The sequence below is a fragment of the Cottoperca gobio genome, chromosome 1 (genome assembly GCF_900634415.1).
Source record: "Cottoperca gobio chromosome 1, fCotGob3.1, whole genome shotgun sequence".
NCBI classification, from domain to species: domain Eukaryota; kingdom Metazoa; phylum Chordata; class Actinopteri; order Perciformes; family Bovichtidae; genus Cottoperca; species Cottoperca gobio.
The window spans coordinates 9977253-10000338 of record NC_041355.1 but is presented as its reverse complement, the minus strand read 5'-3'; the positions used below and the strand labels follow the sequence as shown (position 1 = coordinate 10000338).

The following is a 23086-nucleotide window of genomic DNA, read 5'->3' as shown; positions in this document are numbered from 1 at the left end:
GCATGGTAACATCTAAAAGCATTTATTTTTCTGGAAAAAAAATTAAATATGATCATGAGAACAGGCATACTTTAACTACATCAAAAATAAGTCGTCATCAACATAACCCCGCAAGGTTTCCACTCACTCAATGCTTAAGAGCAGTACAAAACATATTTAATCGAAAAACAAAAACCTGAACACATACTTGTATAGTAATATATCATTTATGCATTCCAAAGTGAAGTACTATATCACACTTCAGCAGTAAAAAAAATAAAAATAAAAACCTTAATTCATACCCAGCTCGGTTTCAGAGCCCCTGACCAGTCTAGGGGATGAGGCGGCAAACAGAGCTCGGAGCACAGTATCCAGAAATGTTTGACAGCTTAAATGTGTCCATAAACACACAGGAAATAAATCAAAAGGCCTTTAAAAGCATTACAGGTGGCAGTTTAGAGGCCGCCGTTTCTACCGGGCCTTGTGACACTATAACCAAGCGAAAGCACCTCAACATACCAACATTAGAAACCTAAACATACCAAAGTTTATAAAATTTTGGTGTTGGTACATCTGGTAAATGCACAAATCTTATGCTAAGATGTTCCCATATATATTTCAGCCATTTGCTGCAATTAGTAACCGTCTCGGATATTCAAAAAGTGTAACTGCAAAGTTGCACATGGGTATTTACAAAATACAACTGTGTAAGTAAAACTAGTGAGCTCAAAATAAAACAAACAAACAATGTGCAACAGACACAAGGAGGAAGAGGTCAGGAGACATACAGTAGGATTTTTCCCAGGGAATTTAATAGGCAACAATCATAACCAGATTAAAACGTTTGTAAAATGTCCATCCCGTTTTGTTTTTTTCTTAAAAATGGCTCCACAAAAGAAGCAAAGAGCAACAAACAAAGGAAAAAAACAACATGTTTTTTGAGTAAGACCTACATACGATGAGCTTCAAATCATGACTATAAGGTATTTAAAACCATCTAGGATGTCAGGGATTTGTGTCTGCATGTGTGCGTGTGTACATGTTTTAAGAAAGGTCCATGTGTCCGGGAAAGCTTTAGAGTCAGAGGAGCGTGTACGTAGGCGGAGTCGGGCCTGTTCTCTACGGTCTTGATTTCACCTTCACTGGTTTCCTCTTTACCTGAAAGACAACAAAGTTTGGACTCATTGTAAAATCCGTCTCGATTGGGGTTTTAAAAAGAGCAGTTTGCGATACACAGCCTCTCGAGCGTTAACGGCCAGCTCTGTGCGTTCTATACAAACAAGTCTTTTCTCGTGCGTAGCCGTAAAAAAGAGGAGCTTGAAGAACATAGATTTGCAAAACTTGAATGACAAAAACGGGTACACTGCAGGAGCAACACGACTGCAGTTGGAGAAGGAGGAACATTGAAGATGTACGTCGATGGGGCGATTACTTTATATAGAGTATGCACGGCTGCGTGACAAACTGGAATATTAGGCGAAAATAATCATTTTAAATATGTAAACAGCCGAGTAGGAATCTTTTCTTTTTCAGAATAAAGGCAAAAATAGTTATATTTTGAGCATGAAAACATAGTCACTGTGTTTAGAGACATCCTGGACTAAACCAACTCACTGCCAGCACACTATTGGGCTCTCCCTGCCTGCCAGAAGGAACTCTCCTCCTTGTAGACTTGGTATCTCCCTGGTTATACGTGCCAGACCAGGCTGCACTGCTCTGCCCTTGTGTGAGGCGGTCTCTCTCTCTTTCCTTCCTGCCACAGTGAACACCCTCTGGGCTGGACTCCATCTCCATCTCAGTGTCACCCTCGCTGCCCCAGAAGGGGGCAACTAACCCTATCCCTGTCTCCTCTCCAGGCTCCCACTTTCTCACTTTTTCATTCTCTCTGCTCACAAACGGCCTCCTGCTGAGAAAAAAGTTGACATCTGAAGGACGATGCGGTTTCTGTGCAATCTCAGGATTAGGGTCATTACTCATGGGTGAAACGGACACAAACTGGGACTACAATATAACAGCAACATGGTGTCGTCTTTTCTTGCCAATTTTACATACCTAAACTATCACAGTAAATTCCATCTCAAGCTACTTTGCGCTGCATCTTTTCCTGGACTCCTTTCTCACCTCTGCAAGTCAATCTGTCTCTTTGTCCCTTCATCATTCTGCTGCTGCTGTTTTGACATCTTAATGTTGATTGACTCTGCCGATGGGTTGGAGTTGGGGTCAGCTGCTCTCTTCCTGCCTCTGCCAGCTACACCTCCTGTTGGTGCCGCTGCTCCCTCTTTTTCAACTGCCGCAGGAGTAGCAGGAGCCGTTTTGGGTTGACGGCCACGCCTTTTGACTGGCGACGCTTCTGTCTCGGTGTCAGGGGTCGCATTCTGACTTGGCTCCTCCTGAGAGAGACAGTGAGGAGAGCTTGGTCAAGATACTGCTACTTAAAAAATAAAAATGGGACAGTTCACCCCAAAATCAAAAATACACATTTTTCTTAACTGTATTGTTTTGGTGCGGGTTGCAGAGTGTTAGAGATATCGGCCTTTCGAGATGTCTGCCTTCTCTTGAATATAATGGAACAACATGTCTCTCTGCTTGTGGCGCTCAAAGCACCAAAAGAAAAACAGTCGAAAAACTCAACAGCAATGTCTTTCCAGAAATCATGACAAGGTAACTCAAGATAATCCACAGACCTTGGTAAGAGCAGTTTCATGTAGGAACTATTCTCTATCTATCGAACTACACCCATGGCATTAAACTTCACACCTCACGCCGTCACAAGCCTCCCGAGTAACAGGGTCATGATTTCTGGAAAGAGGAATTGCTGTTTTGGCACTTTGAACACCACAAGACGAGTGCCATCTAGCTCCATTATATTCCGAGAGAAGGCAGACATCTCTACGACATCTTGGCAACTCTCAACAAAACAATCTAGATTAATAAATAGCACTAGAGGTAAGAGGGAAAATATGAAGTTTTGATTTTGGGGTGAACTGTCCCTTTAACGTTGCAGAATGTGTAGTTGGCATGTGCTTGTCCTCTCCGAGCTTACCTTCTTCCCCTCATCATTCTTGATGACTGGGTTCTCGATGTTTTCCTGCGCTTGGCTGTCTGATGACTCCGTGGCAGCATTGTTGTTACTACAAAACAAAGAAGTTGGAAAAAGCATTATTATTTTCAAAAAGGAGTGTATATGCATGCAAGCTAGTGTGTGTGTGTGTGTGTGTTGTGTGCCTGTACCTGTTCTTATTGGTTGAGGAGCTCAGTGGGGAGGAGTTGGTGCTGGTGTTACTGGTTGTGTCTGAGGCTGTGGTGGTCTTGGTGAAGATCCTCCTCCCTGGTACCGTCAGAGGCTTGTTCACAGCGCCCAACACTGCAGCTGGTTTAGGCTGCATGAAGAAAGGGGGCAGTTGATGGTATTAGACCGGTAAGAATTAGATAGTTTGGATCACCTGCAATTATGTGTACAAATACTCAGCGAGTAAGCTTCAATATATCACTTAATTATCTCTGCTCATCTTTGATACTACATGTAGATCTTGGCCCTCAACCTTCAAACTACTTTGATAAGGCATGATGACCCAAGTACTCTTACTGAGAATACAAATATTCATATACAGATGTTTCTAAACCCACAAATCCTCTTTATCCTCTCAACTAAACAATAAACGCTAAAGAAGTGTCATCATTTATTCTGCCCTTCCTTCATTTTAATCTACACTCATTACAGTGTTAAGCTTTGTTACCCATCATGTGGATCGCTCAGTAAATAGGAACGTTTTGCAATTTACCTTTCCAGAGAGCAGCATTTGTCTCATCTCTGTCGCCAGATATTCTTTTTCATTTTTGAAGTCCTGTTGAAAGAAATTACAGCAGAAAACTTTGATTAACATAAAATGCTTTAATCTTAAGAGTATTCACATATTTATCTGCCGAGTGGATATAACTCATCAAAGGAGAGGAAAAGGTTGTATTTATGTAACATTATCTACTACTGTGTGTGTGTGTGTGTGTGTGTGTGTGTGTGTGTGTGTGTGTGTGTGTGTGTGTGTGTGTGTGTGTGTGTGTGTGTGTGTATATTGCCTTGTCCTGTACGATGTAGAACTTGGAGGGTAGGACGGGGTCTTTCGGAGAGTCCAGATGACATGCAGTGCTCTTGTTGGCGATTACGAAGAGAGCGACATCACATACAATATACATCTTCTGTAACCAAGACAACATTAAACACACCGTTAGGATTGTTTCATAAGTGACTCGCCAAAGAGTTCTCAGTAGGGATGTAATGGTTACTGGTTTCAAGATAACCCACGGTAAAATTGCCAACTAAGTATTATCGTTTCAAATTTGAATGATCATTGAAACATTGATAACTGTGCTTTGAAAGACTCACAGTAAATACTGTCCCGCTGGTCAACCTGTGTCCAGAATATGCTGGAAAAACATTGCTGCCAAAAGGCGGCAACACTTCAAATCCTACGAGTCATCTTCGTAAACCATGATCCATTCATTTATTGTGAATGCAAGATAAGTTCAGCTTGAGCTCAATGCATGATGTTTATCCGTCTAACTAGCTAATAGCTTTTTAAAATAATGTAAAGTGAAGCTTCCACCTACTCGTGTAAAAACACTGCTGCTGTATACTTAGTGTGTCTGCAGACTTGTTTAGCACATATTAACAACATCATTTTGGTCACTAGTGATCTGAAGGTTTCCCAGTTTCATCTCGAGTTCTTAGCTTATTGTATTTGCTTCCTTGCTGCGATTGTTTCTGATGCTTTTTGTTGTTGTCGTTTGCCACATTGAGTAAGCGTGTGTGTGTGTGTGTGTGTGTGTGTGTGCGTGCGTTTACCTCATTGGCCTTTGCATCATCAGGACACTGTGCATCCTTTGTCTGTTTGATGTTCTCTACCATCTTCCTTAGAAAGGCATGACTGTTGTTTTCATTCTTGGTCATCAGCACTTCCAGCATGAACCACAGGCACCTACGCACATAAGCACAATAAACATGCGGTAGGTCGCAGCTTCAGTCATCACCAAGAATATCTTTTTAGCGTTAAAAGTCAAGAGTATAGAATGCCTATAAAATGAGTAAAATAAGGAGATATTCTCAGCTGTATCGTCAGATTTAGTTTATGACATAAAACCAAAATATAGTTAGTCACTCACTCTTTGATGTCTTTGAGCTGTTCATATTCATGTGGTTTTGTGAAGTCTGGGTCGTGGGCCAGCAGGTGGATCATGAAGGGAACGACATACTCAGGAAGGAGGGAAATAAGTTTTTCTGTGGGAAGAGAGAGAATAACAAAGTTCAATGTCTATAAATGTGTTTCCAACCATCTGTTTGAATTGTACCTTTTCAAATTTGGGCATATGAAAAAACCCTGAATGGAAAAGTGCTTCGAGTCAAAGTCAATTTACCAAATGTCAAAAATATCACAAAACAATCAAAGATATTGCACAAAAGATTTTACACTTGGCTGAGCTAGAGAAGTTGCCGTATTGAGAAATACAAATGTGACAACGTGCAATAGAAACAGACTTGATAAATGAAGGATATAATATCCTCATTTAAAGATTGCGCTCCACTCTCCAATCTGATCTGAGTGAAGCGATGAGAAGTCCGTAATCTTCCTCAAATTAATAATAGAAATAAACGTGCCGTATATCCATCATGCTGCACAGCAGCAGCAGTGTGTAATCATGGACCACATTAGGTTGAACAGCAACAACTGACCCTGAGCGAGTGGGTTTTGTTTCATGAACTCTCTGCGGACGGAGATGTTTTTGAGGAGGCACTGTCGGGCGTGGGCGCGGCGCTCCTTCACCGGGTCCTTGGCACACAGGGCGAAGACGGCGAGGTACTCCAGGGGCAGCATCAGTTTGACGAGAGCCAAGTGCAACTTCTGAGCAAAGATCTGTCGAACCTGATAGCACTCGTCCTGTACGTAGGAAGGAATAGACTTTAATTAAACTCAATATAAACAACTCAATCACACAAGATTAGTACTGGCTATTGGGAATAGTGCTCCAACTAACAATTATGTTCTTTATCGATTCATCTGCAAATTATTTTCTCGATTAATGATATAAAAATCGATACATTTTTTAAGCTCTATATGGGACCGTTTTCCATTATTCATTGAGATCATTGTGACTGAATGTAGCAACGTAAAAATGAGTTCCCATTGTGTACACATACAGTACATATTACAACAGGCCTTTTCACAGCAGACATTTTGACTTGTCAAAGTACGAAAGGTACAGGTGTTACTCATGGCATTATTAATATCATTCTGACAGTGAGGCAGCGTGAACAATACCAGGACCAAGCCGCTAAATGGAATTCACCAATCATTCATTTGATCATTCACACCTGAGCTTCTCCAACTGTGATATGTCAAAATGTCTTCTGTTAAAAAGGTCTATAAAAGAAAGAGTGATGTGAACGTGAGACTGACGTTGATAACGAGGCCGCAGAGCTGAAACTGTTCAGGTGTGATGATGTCATGGTAACAGGGCTCCTGGGCCAACTTCATGATGGCTCCACCGGCAGACAGCCTCAGACGAGACATGTCTGACTTACTGTGAGGAGGAAGAAATAACAAAAAAAGGTGAATAAGGATAAGAAAGACTTTTTTTTTTTAATCAATTGCCAATCTGTAATAAATGATTTGCCACCACTACATCGTGATCTTCTAGCAGCTCTCGTGTGACCTTCAAGCCCCGAGTTACCTGATCTTCTTCTGCTCCGTGAGGTCTCCCTCGCTGACCAGCATGGCTGACAGCAGGCGCAGGGTGGAGTTTGCAGACTTGGATTGGTTGTTCTTCATTCCTAGTAACCAACGCACTAGCAGCTTGATGGCCTGCACCTGGGGGAACAGGAAGAGCACGAATAATTAGGCAAAGGGATGTACCTCAATCTTAAAAACATATTTCTCCTTTATTGTTACAAAAACGCTGAATAAGATCCGAATTGAGATGCACCAATTAAAACCGTCCGATTGTCTCGTTTATCGGTCTACACTGGATTATTATGAACATAATTGAAATAAAAGAAAATCAGAATCTGCAGATATTGAAATCAGAAGCTCATACTTTTAAAAATATCAGAATTGGCCAAGAAAATTGCAATGTGTGCATCTCTAGACCAGAATCTTTGTCATCAACAGAAGATCGTATAAGCACAAGGCTGATGCCTGTGAACATTTAAAATCTAATCGGACTATAGTGGTGAAATAAACGCCAGATGTCTTACCTTAGCTAGGACCTCAGGTGAAACTTCCTCATCAGTCGTCCACAGCTTCCCATTCTTGTTTCCGACCGACTGGAGACATAGAGGCACATCTCAGTCACATTCTCACTGGGTTTATTAGTTGAACGTTTTAATTTATAAAACAGGGATCAAAAATAAAAAATATGTGTAAAAAGGGAGGAATTAAATGTGCAACTGTTTCAGTACATAGTTTGATCTCCACGCACCCTGTCATTCATGAGTAAGTCCTTGACAATGAAGTTAGCCACGATGGACTTCATTGGTGAAGCAAACTGATCCGGGGCCAGCATGGAGATGTGGCCCAGGGACACGAGGGGCGTAATGAGCTGCTCTGGGACGTCTGCGTTCAGACTACGCGACAGAGGCTGGGTGTGAAGAAAACAACAGTGAGAGTGCGTCTGAACAAAGAAATGTCAGTTCAAGAAAAGATGACGTACAAGGTGGAGAAACAGGAGACAAGAAAACGATGTACAATGCAAGTTTAAATAAAAACACTCAAACATTGTTGTCTATTCGTAATACAACGTGTATCCCTGCTAATCCGTAAGTATAGTCGCCTACCTCAAAAATCTGTGCCAGCTGCACTTCCTTGTTGTTAAAGATGGCGTGAATACAGTGGACGGCCTGCTTGGCCTGGTGAGGTGTTCCCCGCTTGGCTTTCTGATGTAGGACAGGAATCAGAGTCCTGATGGACATAAGAACATGTTATTCCTCTCATTCAATCCAGATGTGGACCAGTATGCTAGTGCCAAAAGTGTGGACCCTTTGCCTTCAGATTCATAAAGCAACACACGACCCATTAATGTCTTTAGCTTTTATTTATCATTTGCACTTAATAGTATAATTTCTTTTCATTCTTACGATCTTATCTGTTGCAGCTCTGTCTCGATCTTCTGCCCCGTGTTTCTGAATATCTGAATGGCTGCCTCTGCGACTTTTTCATCCTCCATCTTCAAACACTGCAGCAGAGACTCGTAGGTTTCTGCTGAGTGGAACGCTGTGGGGTGGGTGAATGACAGCACCTAGAAGAAGTTAAACAGAATAGAAATCATTTACTTTCTAACATTAGTTTGTGGCAAAAATGCACAATCCAGCCTTAAAAGACTGTAACCATGTTTTGCATGTTTAAGCCCATGGTTACTACAACTCAAACACTCGTTACATTTAGGCATTGGCTTCCATTTATCACAGTATGCTTGGGCCATGCTATGTACCTTGAGTAACTCCAGACCAGAGCGGATGGCTGTATCAGGGGTAACACCCTCCTCATCGTCGTCAGCCGTACCCTCAATGGACTTGTTCAGCAGCTTCACCAGAGCACTGAAATTAAACAAATAATAAGCTATTACTACACTTATGTTAGAATTATCTAACTTTGTGATACGTGACAAACTGTAGTACCTTTGGACATCTTAGGACAACATATAAGCAAATATGTAACACATTGTTCCACTGCCTAACTTAAGCACTAGAAGTATTTGTTTTCTCTCTCAGGGTGTTTTTCCATGAAGCAGAAAGGGTTAACCCTGTTCCCTGGCTAATGCCTGCAGGTACACCTCAACACCACTAGGTGTCTCAGTGAATGTGAAATGGTATTACACAATGTCACAGGGAGTACATGAAGCTCCCTTTCAATGAGATAGGGAGTGCTGGTCTGTTGTGTGACTGCCTTTTTTTTGTGTACTACACAAAAACACACTTAAATTAAATTAATCTGGATTTACAATCCAGATTAATCTCTTTCAATTTGAATTAAAATGTACTTTAGTCCGTTTTATTGGTATTAGAATTTAAACCTGAACATGTTCCAACATGCCTAAATATACCCAATACTTGGTGCATTAAACATGTCAGGAATGTTTCTGACCTGATGGCCTCAGAGTCGATGTGGACGGGGGCGATGCGCTCCAGCAGGAACTTAACCATCTCCAGGAATGGGTTGGTGGGCTGTTTGGGGAACGTCAACTTCCGAGTGATCTCCCTCTGTACACATTATAAACAGTACACCGTTAATGCCAACATTCAAGGAGTTGTGCTTATATATCTGCATGCATATTTTATTATATCCATTTTTATTACTCGATCTAGGACAACTTTCCTAAAAGTACCTTCATTTTTAACCCCTTAATATGCGCTCATATTAGTTTCATATTTCATTAACTAAAACTGCACGTTTGCTGTTGTGATAAACCGCGGATTAAGTACTGATTGGGTGTTGAGTGATACTGTACTTTCAGAACATTTCCTGCTTCTACAACATAACGTTTTTAAGTGAGTGCACCATGTAAATCAGAATGAAATGATACTTTTTCAGTAACTACCACAATTTCCTTCTTTCTCTAAAACATCACACTCAACAGAAACTTCTTTGTCTTCAGAGATTTAAAGCTACAAATGTATCGACTTGTAAGACCTATTTAATTACCTCTAAAAAAGGGGAAACGATTATACCATTACAGCGGCAAAATACATCTACTAACTAGACTACAGTATACACTGATTTTGGATGAAACGCGGCGAGGAGGCAGGCGGAGTGAGTGTGTATGATTATTCTTCTCACCACACAGATCTCGGCTTGTTTGCAGGAGCAGGTCGGGCTGATGAGCATCTCCAGTTGGACTCTGAGCTTCTCGTCCTCACCCAGAACCTGGTTGAACTTCTTCATGAAGTCCTGGGCCTTTCCAGCATCTGGCAGATTCTCTGTGAACATAAAGAAGAGTTAAATTACGATGTTGGTCACGTTAAGTTGAATGGACCTTTTCCATTTTGAAGAAGTGGGCGCATGGATTGAATGTGTACTGTATGCGTGTGCGCTCTCCAACTTACTGGCAATACTCATCAGCTTCCCAAACATAGCTGTGCTATTCGCCTCGGACTACCCGGGGAAAGAGAGAAAAAATATCAAAGATCTGTTTTGCATCAAAAGACATGGAGGAGATAGTTAGTGTTGTGAGTAGATGCGTGTCAACACACCACTGGCAGCTTGTGGAGGTCAAGCAGCTCTTTGACGAGGCTTCGGAGCATGTTCTGACACTTCCACATTTCATTCAGGGCCCTGAGAGAAAAGAATACACCAAGAGATGAGAAACAGGGGAGAGATGTCAAAAACACAGAGGACTATCAATAAACGGTCTCTGTGATATGCAAATGTTGAACTGTTATTGTGTCGTTTGTTTTCATGTTGTTTTAAGATACAGGTTTGCAATTGTGCAGTTTGTTTTCTAAAGGTGTGTTAATAGCCAATAGGTCTGAAAATTATTTTCATAATAGATTTATTTTTCTGTCGATCGACTGATCGTTGCAGCTCTTAAAGCTAAGTCAGCATTCATGTGTACAATCCAAAACTGTGTGTTTTTGCTGAGGAGAGGCCATATTGCTGGTTTACTGACTTGACAGCGTTCGTGTCCAGGCAGGCATACAGGTAGTACAGACACTTCATCTTCTCCTCTGTGTCAAGACTGTGAGGGACCATGTACTGAGCGAAGATCTTCTCTACTAATAACCTGCAGAAAAGAGGAGTTTCCATGAATTGTGTGAACGCAGAGAGAATGGAAACCACAATACATTCACTGTACTTGTAAACTTGATTGCCGTAATCCCATCTACATTGACAAAGATCTGTCCTAACATCATTAGTCCTAGCTGGTCCATTCAGCATATTTCCTATTAATCCAAGTCTCACAAAAACAGGTTTCAAAGAAATGTATTATTCAACAGACACAAAGAACCTCAAGCTTTAGTTGGCTATATCGGCCGTTTCTCTTGGGAAGCTCCACTCAAGTAATGCTGTGTTGTTCTTTTCAACATTAAACTATTTATATATCCGTGTGTATGCTCACTTGTCATCAATGCTGTTCTGATAGTAGATGTGCAGCAGTTTGTCTTTGATCCAGCTGATCTTCAGGGCAGATTCTTTCCCGGCCTCATGGTGCAGGCAGTATTTCTTATAAAGCTGAGCAAGGCCCATCATAGCCTCTTTACGCACACGCCACTATAGTGGGAGGAAGAGGAAGGAAGAAAAACAGATCGAGGAGGTCAGAATAAAATGAAGATGAAAGGAAAGTCAATTAACAATTTAAAACAGACTTCACTACTGATCCAAAACCTGTTAGTGCATATTTGTCTCACCCTCTTGTCTAAGGTCCTCTCTCGTACGAAGCCCAACAGCTGATCATTGACCAAGTTGAGGTCTTTTTTCCCAGCGTTGATGATGGTGACAATGACGTCGTGACGGATGGCTTCCTCAGGGTCATGGGAACGCACCTTCAAATACTCTGATTGGATAATAAGGAGAAAGACATGAATATCATAATTTTTTAAAGAAATGGCTGAATTAGAAGGAGAGGAGAGTGAAGAAGACAGCGGGTGAGAAAACACAAACACACCTGTCAGGTCTTTGGCCAGGTCTGGGTGATTCATGAGACAGTGGCTGGCAAACTTTACACACTCTAGTCTGACTGGAACGTGGATGTCATTAAACCTGAAGAAAAATATCAGTTATACATAATGAGATCAACTGAAATACGCATCATGCTTTAAGAACGCAGGGGAGCGAGAAAAACTCACCGTCCTAAGAAGCACTGCCATAGCGGTCTGTTCTGTGACGCTAGCTCTGAGTCTTTGGCCCCAAACAACTTAGCTAGTAACCGTACAACAGCTAGACGCTCCTCGCCATCATTGCTCTGCAAACGCAAAACACATGTAAAACATAGTTGCCTTTTTTGTGCTGACTTTCAAACCCCATCTTGTGCTCAGATCTGTTACATACTTGCACAACCTGTAGCACGAGTTTGAGAGCTTCAACAGAATCAGAAAAACCCAAACCGATACATATTCATATTGTTTAACAGTGTGGTAAACTCAGAAGCGCCTACAGTGGACTAAAAACATGTTGGTTAGGTTGATTGATGACTTTAAATTGCCCATATGCGTGTATGTAACCATGAATGGTTGTCTGTCTCCATGTGTCAGCTCTGTGATTGACCTGAACCTGTGCAGGGTGTACCCAGCTGTTTATCCCATGTAGTGTGCCATTGTATACAACAATCGACGCCGCACCTGGGACGCCTCCTGATGTCCTGGCAGAACGACTAGCGTGTTAGATTTTTTCCGCCTTCCACAACGCGTTCCCTCACAACCGTGACTTTGATCAAGAGCAGCACAGAATGCTCATTAAATGTAAACATGGCTAAGCGAAAGAGGTATGAAAGATTAAGATGCATGCATGTGGAACTGTGAACTACAGGAAAGGTCAGTTTTTTTTGGGGGGCTTTTCAAAAACACAAAAACAGCTGCATCATACAATCCACTATCGTTTGTTTACATTCTTGTTCCTGGAAGTCAGTAACTAGCACCTCCTTCCCCATGATATCACGCACGTCGTGACAGACTGAACTTTGACTGGTCATGGACCAACTTGTCCTCGTCTCTCGGCCGAATCACAGCAAGATTTGTGCCTCAATAATCTCCTAATCTGAAACAGCGACCATCGTAACAGACAAAAATAAGATATTAAGACAAAACAAATGACGATGGGCATTATCCTAGAATACCAAGAGGTAAAACTGACCCACGGTAAAATACAGGGTGCTTAAGCTTTAAATCTGGCAGTTTGTCCATTAATCATTATTACTGTCCTACAAATGATTCAACCATGACAATTCAAAGTCCCTTTGAATTGTTACTCATATACATTTTACACCATCTACAGCTTGATCAGTGTCAATGTTTTGAGCGTGATATCAAGATAAACTATTTTCTGGGATCTGAGGTGAGATGTACCGTTATAATTTGGGGGGTGACAATATGTGTGTGCGTGTGTGTTGTGTTAACCTTAAGTTTGAATTCCAGCTGTGGCATGACAGAGGTAAGCAGCATTGGGTCGATGGCAAAAAGTTCCTGGATGAGGTCAAAGACGTGCTCTGATAGGTCGCTGACTGATGACTTGCCCATCACTAAAACCTGATTGAAAAACTAAAGAAGAAAAAAACACAGATAAATAATTAAACAAGGTCAATTGTAGAAACAGACAAAAGTTTAGAGTTAGACTCTGAGGACAAGGGCTGCTACTCACGTTTGCAATGCATGTCTCGATGGTCTGGACTGTCCTCTTCAACAGAGTTTTGGCAAGATCGTACGCTTGCTTGTTCAGATTCTGTTCCAAAGAAAGAAACCGATGAGTTACTTCAATGGTCAGCGAACATCTTACTCAAACATCCCCCGATACACCGAACTTCAAGCTTGTCCAATATCATGTCAGCTGACGGGTTGAGTAATAGGCAACGCTAATCAATTTTTAAACTAGATTTTCCTTAGAGAAAAAAAGTAAGATCTTCTTGCTCCACAGAGACACTATTCATCCTGGTTTAAAGAAATAAAATACCAAGAAATCTCAAAGCAGCTGTTGATTTCAGCCTGAGTCTCTGATTTTAATACACAGTTGTGTACGTTTTTCAAACATTGTTTAAAATAAAAATAAATACCCACATTTAATGAAATAAAAGTAATGTAACAATTATCGATTAATCTGCCGATTATTTTCCAGCTATCGATTAATTGCTCGGCCTATAAAATATTTATTAGAATAATATATAACATATATTAGAATTACCAAAATAGTTGGCAATTTGTTTTCCGTTGATCATTGAAGTTGAAGTGCTATTTCTAAACGCTACAAAATTAATACAAATAAATGACATAACTAGATTATACAGATTAATGTGTTTGTCCCACCTTGTGTGCAGGAATGAGGTTAATGAGCATAGTATCCAGCAGCTCCTGTGTGACTCCGTCGCCCTCCATGATGATGGAGCTCATCAGGTCTATCATGTGCATCTGCACCTTCTGGTTATGGCTGTTACTGTGGAGGAAGAGACAAAATTGAAAGAAAAACTGAAACAATAATGAATTTAAAAAACGAAGAGCGATTACTCATTGTAATGCCCTCTACACCTGGTGTTGTAAAGGATCCTACTGGTAACTGGAATTATATCTATCAGTTTGAACGTTTCTGTGTAAATGAAACATGTCAAAAAAGGAAATTAAAATGTAGCTTAAGACTAATACATGTGACAGATTTAAGGGCTAAAAGATGTCTGATAGACAGTGATATTAAAAGATGTAGTTACAAAAAACAATATGAAGTTATAAGATATGAAGACATATTATACAAAAGGACAGCAGCAGATAACAAGGGCCTTACTTGATGACAGAGAAGAGTGTTTTGAAAAGCTGGATGAAGATCTCGTTGCAGTCCTCAAGTTCAAAACATATGTTGTAAGACTTCACCCACGCTAGGTTCTAGAGAAACGCATAAAGACATGTTATTCCTTCATCTGCAGTTTGTTGTACTGTCCCTTGAAGCACAATGAACAAATCACAAGTTCAGCCCCTCGTTGTTTCTACCAGTTACCTCCAGCAGGTAGAAGTATCTGTTGAACTGAGGGCTCTTAGTGTCTTCCAGACCCTTTAGCTGTCTGGTGATGAACAGGAAGATGTCCTGGAGACAACACAGGAAAAACACTTCAGTTAATTGTTTTTATTTTAGTGATCAATAAAGAAAATACATTTCCTGGCACGCTCTCAAAACAGCAGATTTGATCAGATAAAGCAGTGACAAAGTTACACACGATGGTTCGCAATGTCGCAACATTCAACTCGGGTAACATTTAAAATCTCACATTGATGTTCACTGTGGTTTTACAGTTAACACTTGTTAGATCTAGATAGCACTCCGATGTGTAATCCTGCTTTAATACTGGGTTTCGGTAAGCGTCTTCTTCATTGCGTTCATCAGGCATTCTTTTGCGACACGTTTATCACGCATGCTCATATTGCAATGACGATGCAAATACAATTTATAGGTCAGCACTAATTTAACGTCATTAAATGTTTGTCCGTTTTGTTCAGACTGAAATTCTACAATAAGACCAATTTGACTAATGACTTAGAGGAGGCACTCAGGGCTCTCTTTCACAGACATATCATGTACAATTATACAACATTATATTGTAACTTAGCAGAATTACTATTTATTTTATGTTGCACATTAACTACAGTTCATATAATCTGCAAAGCTGTTATTTCAAATGGGGTAATCAGCAAAATTAAAAAGCCTGGAATGCTTTTAAATACTTGTTCCTTGAGGGTAGTGTTTAGTCGATTGATAGAGGATTTCTGTTATCCAGGGTCAGTTCCTAACCTTGAGTTTGTCGTGGGAGGTGTAGGGGGCCTCAGGAGCATAGATCCTGAAGATGTCAGCCAGACAGCAGGCCACCAGTAGCCTTACGTCTTTATTGGGGTTCCTGAGGAAGAACTCTGAGGCGAGGTGGAGCGCCAGGCCGAGATACTGCTGCTTCTCCTCTTCAGAGTCTTGGTCCATGTCCATGTATGTTTTCACCACCATCTATAAAAACAGGGCGACAAGGAAGGAGGGTGAGATGGGAAACATTTTGGCTAAAGACATTTCGATGTTTAAAGGTTCTGCATTAAGAAAATAATGCCAGCTTTTGATTGATGGAATCCTGTGGTGCATCGTGTGAAGGCTGGGAACCTGAACATTCAATTTACTGCGTTTCAAGTGGTTTTAGACATTAAATCAGAAATAAAAGTGAATTAAATTGTAAAAGAAAGTGTGTAAGGGCTTAGAAATTTATGATAGAAGTGTATTACAGGTCATATGGTCACAGGTATATGAGCCATTCCCATGATGGTCTATTATGTCTCATAAATTGTTGCGAACATTTTTTGGTTGATACTATTTGTTAAACACATTTAACAATTTCTTACCACTCCAGAATGAATAACAAATTGTCAAAAATCCCTACAAAATACCACATTAAAGCCCCACTTCCACCGCATGTTATGGCTCTACTCAACTTAATTCCCTTTTGGTACGAGGTACCTTCAGAAAGTTCTTTTCCACTGCTGATAATACCCTCTCAGTTCTGACTCTCTCAGACTCACTGAATCCTTTTATCGGTAACCAAACAGAGACATGTCTGCACTTAAAAAAGGCATGGTGTACAGCGTAGGTTTGCCGGCTGCCTTTTTTTCTTCTTTTTTAAATCTGGGTATAGGAAAAAGAAAATGCGATTGCTACCTCCAAATATATGCACTTCCAAAACAGTTTAGGGACCCCAGCATGCAGAAACCATTTTAACAATAGGCCAAAATAACACATTTGCACTGCATGAAAAGAACGGCATGGGTTTTGCCCCAAACTGCATGGCATTAGCATAAAGTGGGCATGTCTGTAAAGGGGAGACTCGTGGTTACCCATAGAACCCATTTTCATTCAGAAATCTTGAGTTGAGAGATCAAAGGACTTCTGTGAATGCCCAAATGTATCCTTCCCAACAAGCATGATACCAAAGGAATCCTTAGGCTTTTTAATTTCCCAAGATACCAGTACCTTCATTCTAGCTTTAAAACCAGCCTCGAAAACACAATAAAGTTAACCGGCACGCCAGAATTTGAACAGATTAATCTCCAGCACGAAATATTGAAATTTATATATATTTATATTTATATATATATATATAAAATATAAAAAAACCTAAAACAGTGCTGGCTCTAGAGGTGATTTTAAGCATAGTGGTCACAGCTGGTATTGCAGTTCACATGCCAGCTGGCCCAAAAAGACTTTTCCCTATATACAATCATTACAAAATAAACCGCTGTGAAATCATGAATGCATTTGATCTGAGCTTTAAAAACACTTCCCAACTACCCTGGATCCAAACATGCATAGATCAATGGTTGTAACAGGACAAACGATTTAACAGGGAGTTGGTTAAGAATATTAAACACCGGCATGTAGAGAAGCTTAAGCAATTATCCAGAGCACCTTGTTATCCGTCTTAGTTACAAGTCACTTGGCCTGTCAGAGCTTGTTTGCTGGAAACAGCTGCATTCAGTTTGATATGAAGAGTGAGATGCGAGCAGTGAGACTCAACCATACAGTATTTCTGCGACCAGACAATCAAAACTAAGAGCTAAATGAGCCTAAAGCACTTCAGAGCACAAGTGACCCTCTATCATTAAAGAGTTGCTAAATTCAACACTTTTTAAGTATCTGTATGGACAATGCCGGTCACAAACACATACCCCCTGGTAGAGGTGGAAAGTTTGTGACTTTTAGAGAGTTAAATCACCTCAATATATATATTTTTTAAAAGGGCTTTAACAGCATTTCTCAGATCCTAAATGCATTTATTGTTGTTGAAAATGACGGTTTCCTGTTGCTTATGAGGTTGATGTTTAATTTCCATATGTCCGTTTGGATTACATCATCAAATAAGGCCCAAGGTTAAAATGACAGGAAATAATATCCATTAAGATTTTAATCTTTTTTTTATTTTTTAGGTTAAACATGAACTGTTCTGTCTCAAGAGGTTGTATGCGCAACAATCCTATCAAACATCTCAGTTCTTATGGCTACGCACTAGATTACCATGCACTAAACTACTGCTTCCACTAACAGAGAGATGAGTGAGTGTGTGTAAATGAGAGAGGCAAAGCAGAGCGGTGGAGCTCACGATACAGCCAGGCAGTCAGCAGGGGTGGGGGATGGGCCAACAGCTCCAGCAGACTGCAGAGAGAGCACCACACTCTCTCACTCACACACGCACACCCGTTCTTAGCCAACAGTCACAACCCAGCCGGGGAAGGCTCTCCACACAGAGAAGAGTGTGTGGGTCGGTTGAGCTGTGGAGTATGTGTGGGTCACTGTACCTTTAATTTATTGTTGTTTATTTATGACAGAATTTTGGCTCTGTGTGAAAATACATTTGACACGTCTTCAAATGACTGCAAAGTCAGAGACTCAACAACAACAGTTGTAATGTTTCAGCTTTATGTTTAACTGAAATTAAGCCACAATTAAACCCTTTATTTCATGCAAGCAGCTCTAGTAACATCTAATAAACTGTAAGCAGAGTCAAAAAAAAGGCCCTTGTGACACTCTTTAGAGCTGCATCTAACAAATATTTTCACTATTGATTAATGGACTAAAGAATTTGTTAGTCCTCCCAAACACAAAGAGATTCAGTTTTATATGATAGAAAATAGAAATTTCTAAAGGCTGAAAACATGCTCTGCCAATTTTGCATGAAAATGTCTTTACAAATTAATCAATTATCAAAATAGTTGCAGATTATATTTCTGTCAATCTTCCAGGGTATAAAAACCTTTGGCTGTGTTCAACCAGACAAAAACAGACCCAGGATTGCCCATTCATTTCAATGTGACCAGCACTGTAAGGTAGCTCCAGAAAAACAACACGGTGTAGTCCAGTCACAAAAGTAGAGCATGGCTCAACTTTAACCGAATGTGACGTCAGAGTGACGTCATCTGGCAACACAGCTTGTTAGCAAAACAAATATGTGCCAGAAGCGCACTCTCCTGGTACCATGGATAATAAATAGAATCAACACGACAGGGGATAAAACTGTTGCTGTGATAACTTTCCAGAATAGTTAAGTCCCTCCTCACAAAATATGCTGCTGTACAGAGTTTAGGTGCCGGATAAACCTTCAAACTCACTGATCTGTTACTCAAACCGGCGTTCTCGTATTTCATTGTTTTACTTTTAGCCAAAGCATCAAACCCCACCAACGCAGACCCTTGCTTTTTAGGTCTCCTGGTTTGGTTAAAAGCAACATTCAATCACTATAATGTACAGTGAAAGCCTAACATAATACGAAATGGATCAGTTGTATGCAAAATGAGAAGGAAGCATTGTTCCAGGCCAGATTTAGTATTAAAAGGAATAGTTTGCCATTTTGGGAAATAGATTTATTCGTTTTCTTGCATTATGAGAAGATCGATACCACTCTTATGCAATTATCATAAATATGGAGCTACAGCCAGCAGCCAGTTAGTTTAGCACAAAGACTGGAAACGGGAGGAAACAGCTAGCCCGACTCTGTCGGCAGGTTACAAAATACGCCTACACCTCTCGTTTACTAAATCAGGGCTGGAACTAACGATTATTTTTTGTCATCGATTAATCTGTGTTCCCCTTCCGCTTGCTTGCTTTATATATATATATATATATATATATATATATATATATATATATATATATATATATATATATATATATATATATATATATATATATATATATATATATATATATATATATATATATATATATATATATACACACACACACACACATGTATATGGTATCGATCTTTTCATCTGACTTTCAGCAAAGAACAAGAGTATTTACAAAATGTTGACCTATTACTTTAGCTTAGGAAAGAAAGGAAGATATTTATTCCCCTCTGAGGAATAAATGTGGTCTACAAAACACAGTCTGATTAAGCAGATGTTGTGCCTCAATTCCTTATCCTCCTTTCGTTTCTGTACACAGTGCATTTCTTTGATAGATCAAAGAGTACATGACCCATCAGTACAGGGAAGGCTCAGTTAGCTAGTACCCTTTTAAAACTGTAAACACTCTTATTTGACTTATTTCATCAGCAATGTGAGCTCTGACAACAGCTGTGAATGTCCCAATTATTTTCTTCATCCGTCAAGAATCGAGATTCTTACTCAAGTTGATTTTTCCCTACCATGAAGAGTAGAGGTGGGCCCACCTGCTACTCAACAACAAATCACCATCAACAATCAGGCAGGTTTTGATTTGACGTTCCTGAATTCCAGGAATTCCACGACGGCGCATATTATTTAAATGTTATTGAAACCTATTGTGCTCCTAAACCAACATTTATAGCACATATTTAACTTTCAAATCAATAGAAACTACAGGGAAACACTACTTTATGTGTGTACGATACAAAATGTTTTCAAAAGAAGTCTGAACCGATGTGCGCCATCTTCATTTGTCTTTTAGTTAACAAATATTCTCATGAGCTCAGAAATATATTCTGGGAAATACTTGTGTACTATTCAGATAAAAGCATAATTTGCTTCTTGTGTTGTATACTGACTCGTGTATTCATTTGTATAGGGGGACTAAATAAACCGTGACCAGCCTGGTGCAACGAGTCCCTCATTGTTTACCTTCCACAGGCATTAGACCCAACTACAGAATGACTTATGATAGTGGCTGAGTGTACATGAAAGCGTCTGAATAACTGGGACATCAACCTTATAAAGTAAGCTCTCTGCTTACTAATTGCTCTGCTGGCAGGACAACACAACTCTTAAATCTCTTCCATCAAATGGCTAATTGCACATACAATTAGTGTCAGCCTTTCCAATTCGCAGCAGCATACGGTAGAGGTTAAATGGGTCTGTAAACATCTGTCTTGCACAGTCAACAACCTGCCATTCAGCACATTTTTCCAGACTACCAAGGGTTGTGTGTTTTATGGTCACAATGCTACTCTATAAACAGTTGTAGGATGTCAGGAAACCATTTTACTGTTACTGTAGTAAACAATCTAATATGATTAAGAAGAGTCACAAGATCCCTGTAAACACAGATGCCAACTTTGAAACTGCTGATGTTGTGAATTGTGGGGAAGAAGAGGAGTGGATATCAGGATGCAGTGCGGGAGGGTTTAACACCCATGTTTTTAAGTGGCTATAATCAATATTTCTTTATAATAAGTGTATCAAATGACAATGTGAAACACAATGTGACAACGGTTCACTCGTAGCGATGAACCTACAGAGAATTATCACCTAAATCTGCAGCCACACTTAGCTACTAGCTGGTGATTATAGTGAAGCATTAAAAGAAAAGACTTAAGTTTAATTATGCGTGTCAAGTAGACGTGGCATCCTATACAACTTCAAGCACTTTATTCTGAATCCAAGCACTTTTCAAACCTTAAAAACACCACTTTAAAATTCAAGTGTTTACGGATTTTAAGCACCTGTGGGAAACCTGAGAGCTAAGACAGCCAATATTGGACTCGTCTTGTGTTGACATTTTTCCAGTAGAATAAGATGAAATGCTGATCAATTTGGAGATTTTAATACTGCACAATAGTATCCCATGTCACACTCAACAACACCATAATATTCTAGGAGTGATAACGTGCAGGAGTGTTGTTTACAGAGGAATGGGAAACAGCCTGCCATTAGAGAAGGGCTTCTTATGACTGAATATACAGTAGTTTACCAAGTTAGGACGGTTGTATCAGTGTCCCAGAGACTGGACCCTGATAAACAAGGTTAGTGCTTGCAGCAAATGCATCTCGACAGCAAGAAACTCCATAAACATACCTTCAACCGTTTAACCACCTCATCGTTGCTGATTTTGTCCGTAATATCCTTCACTCCCGGAGGATATATAATCTTTCCGTCCCCCGCCGGTTTCTGCTGTTGCGGGAACTCCATGCTTGTTGGTGTATGGTCCACACGGTCTTCTACTGGCCTCTATGGGTCAGAAAACAAAAGTTCAACACAACCATGCTACCGCACTTACCAAAACCTCGTTTTAAGCACCATTCTCATTTGCCAATCCTCAATTTTGACCGCTAAAATAGACAAACCGTACCTGTATATTTAACGATATTCTAACCCAGAAAACTTTTCAGACAGAAAGCCAACATTGAAGCAGCTCTGTGCATATGCTTTAGCTTGCATGCTAAAATACCCCAGCTAAACATCAGCTCCATATTTTCCGTAAATTTCTCATCAAACATGGTATCGTTAGAGAAACAAGCTGAACTGCTATTCCGGAAACCTTACAGCGATTTAAAGCGCAAAGTTGCTAGAAAATCAATTAAAAAACAACCCAAGAGCAGCCTGTGTATGTTTACTGTCATACAGGTTATCAAATTAGCCAGCTAGCTAGTTGCAGTGCAAACATCATTGGCTAGCCGCTAGCATTTTGCGGGAAGGAAGTAATAATGCTAGCAGCGATCGGCTAATACACGCTAGCCGTGCTAGCTTCTGGTTAGCCTACTTTGCTAGCTTAGGCCGCAAACTATGGAGGTACCCATCACATCTCCAGCTACATACAATCACAGAGGAAGTGAAGTATCATATCATCTCTGCCTAAAATAGCCATGCTCGTGGTCAGTTCCCGTGGTTTACAACAAATGCAACTACTTTGTGAAGTTTAAAAATCAAGCTAATTTACTTGTTACTGTCTTTTTTTAACTTCAACGCATCGCTTCGTACTGCCGCTAGTTTACAGGCGAAGAAGGGCTGCTACCGTCGCCCTGAGCCCTCCTCTCTCATAACCAACTTGCCCCCACAGATGATTTTTAACACCTTAACAAATGCAAAATGAATCTATTTTCAAATATACAACTACAACTAACACAGCAGGACATTTGCAAAGCGTTTCCTCGTTTGTATTTACCTCTCAAGTGGGCCGTTTTAATTCATTAGTCTGACACAGGTTGGGTTTAGTTTTCGGCACAAAGCTCTCTGTCCGTTCAGTCAGTGCTGTTTGTGAAGGCTGGGTGCAGAGCGCCCCCCTCGGTCTCACAGGAGTACTGCAGCACCAAATACATGGCGGGAGTCAGAAACAAACAACTCACACACTCACTTTCTGTCCTTCACACTAATGCGGGGCTATCTTTAAAATATCTGTAATGAAATTAAATTAAATGTAATGACTGTGTTTGGATGTAAATTCACATATGCATGATGCATTTTTTCTGTTGCATACAGAAAACCATTGAAAATATACTACTAATATTTATCATTATCATAATTGTTGTGCAATATTTCATTTAAAATATTTTCTTGGACCCAAAGAAGATTATACATACAGTTTCAGTTATTTCCATTTAAACGAAATAATTATACAATTATATGTATGTACATTCACAGATGTAAAACAGATCATATAAAATATATAGGATTTTATTTTGACATTGACATTTGATATTTTCAAAATAAAAG

At 40.1% G+C, this 23086-nt stretch overlaps 1 protein-coding gene across 4 annotated transcripts; it reads right to left on the bottom strand.

The window, feature by feature from the left end:
• Window position 1: 1 nt before the first annotated feature.
• On the bottom strand, window positions 2–22701 carry pds5a (PDS5 cohesin associated factor A). Of its 4 annotated transcripts, none has more exons than XM_029449535.1 (33): window positions 22539–22697; window positions 21452–21604; window positions 15444–15647; window positions 14655–14741; window positions 14445–14542; window positions 13976–14102; window positions 13317–13397; window positions 13076–13216; window positions 11810–11925; window positions 11629–11723; window positions 11372–11517; window positions 11083–11234; window positions 10633–10746; window positions 10217–10298; window positions 10070–10118; window positions 9804–9943; window positions 9111–9226; window positions 8458–8563; window positions 8105–8265; window positions 7805–7928; window positions 7450–7608; window positions 7226–7294; window positions 6703–6839; window positions 6429–6552; window positions 5705–5909; window positions 5137–5251; window positions 4820–4952; window positions 4054–4173; window positions 3762–3824; window positions 3211–3359; window positions 3023–3110; window positions 2101–2369; window positions 2–1137 (listed from the first exon to the last, which is right to left on the bottom strand). In XM_029449535.1, exons 2-33 carry the CDS (start codon window positions 21563–21565, stop codon window positions 1134–1136), a joined length of 3888 nt encoding a protein of 1295 aa, XP_029305395.1. In that variant the 5' UTR covers window positions 21566–21604; window positions 22539–22697; the 3' UTR covers window positions 2–1133. The 4 variants fall into 4 exon arrangements, with proteins under 4 accessions (XP_029305395.1, XP_029305478.1, XP_029305565.1 ...); XM_029449618.1 differs by lacking the exon at window positions 22539–22697 and adding an exon at window positions 22314–22441; XM_029449705.1 differs by lacking the exon at window positions 22539–22697 and adding an exon at window positions 21726–21861.
• Window positions 22702–23086: the final 385 nt, after the last annotated feature.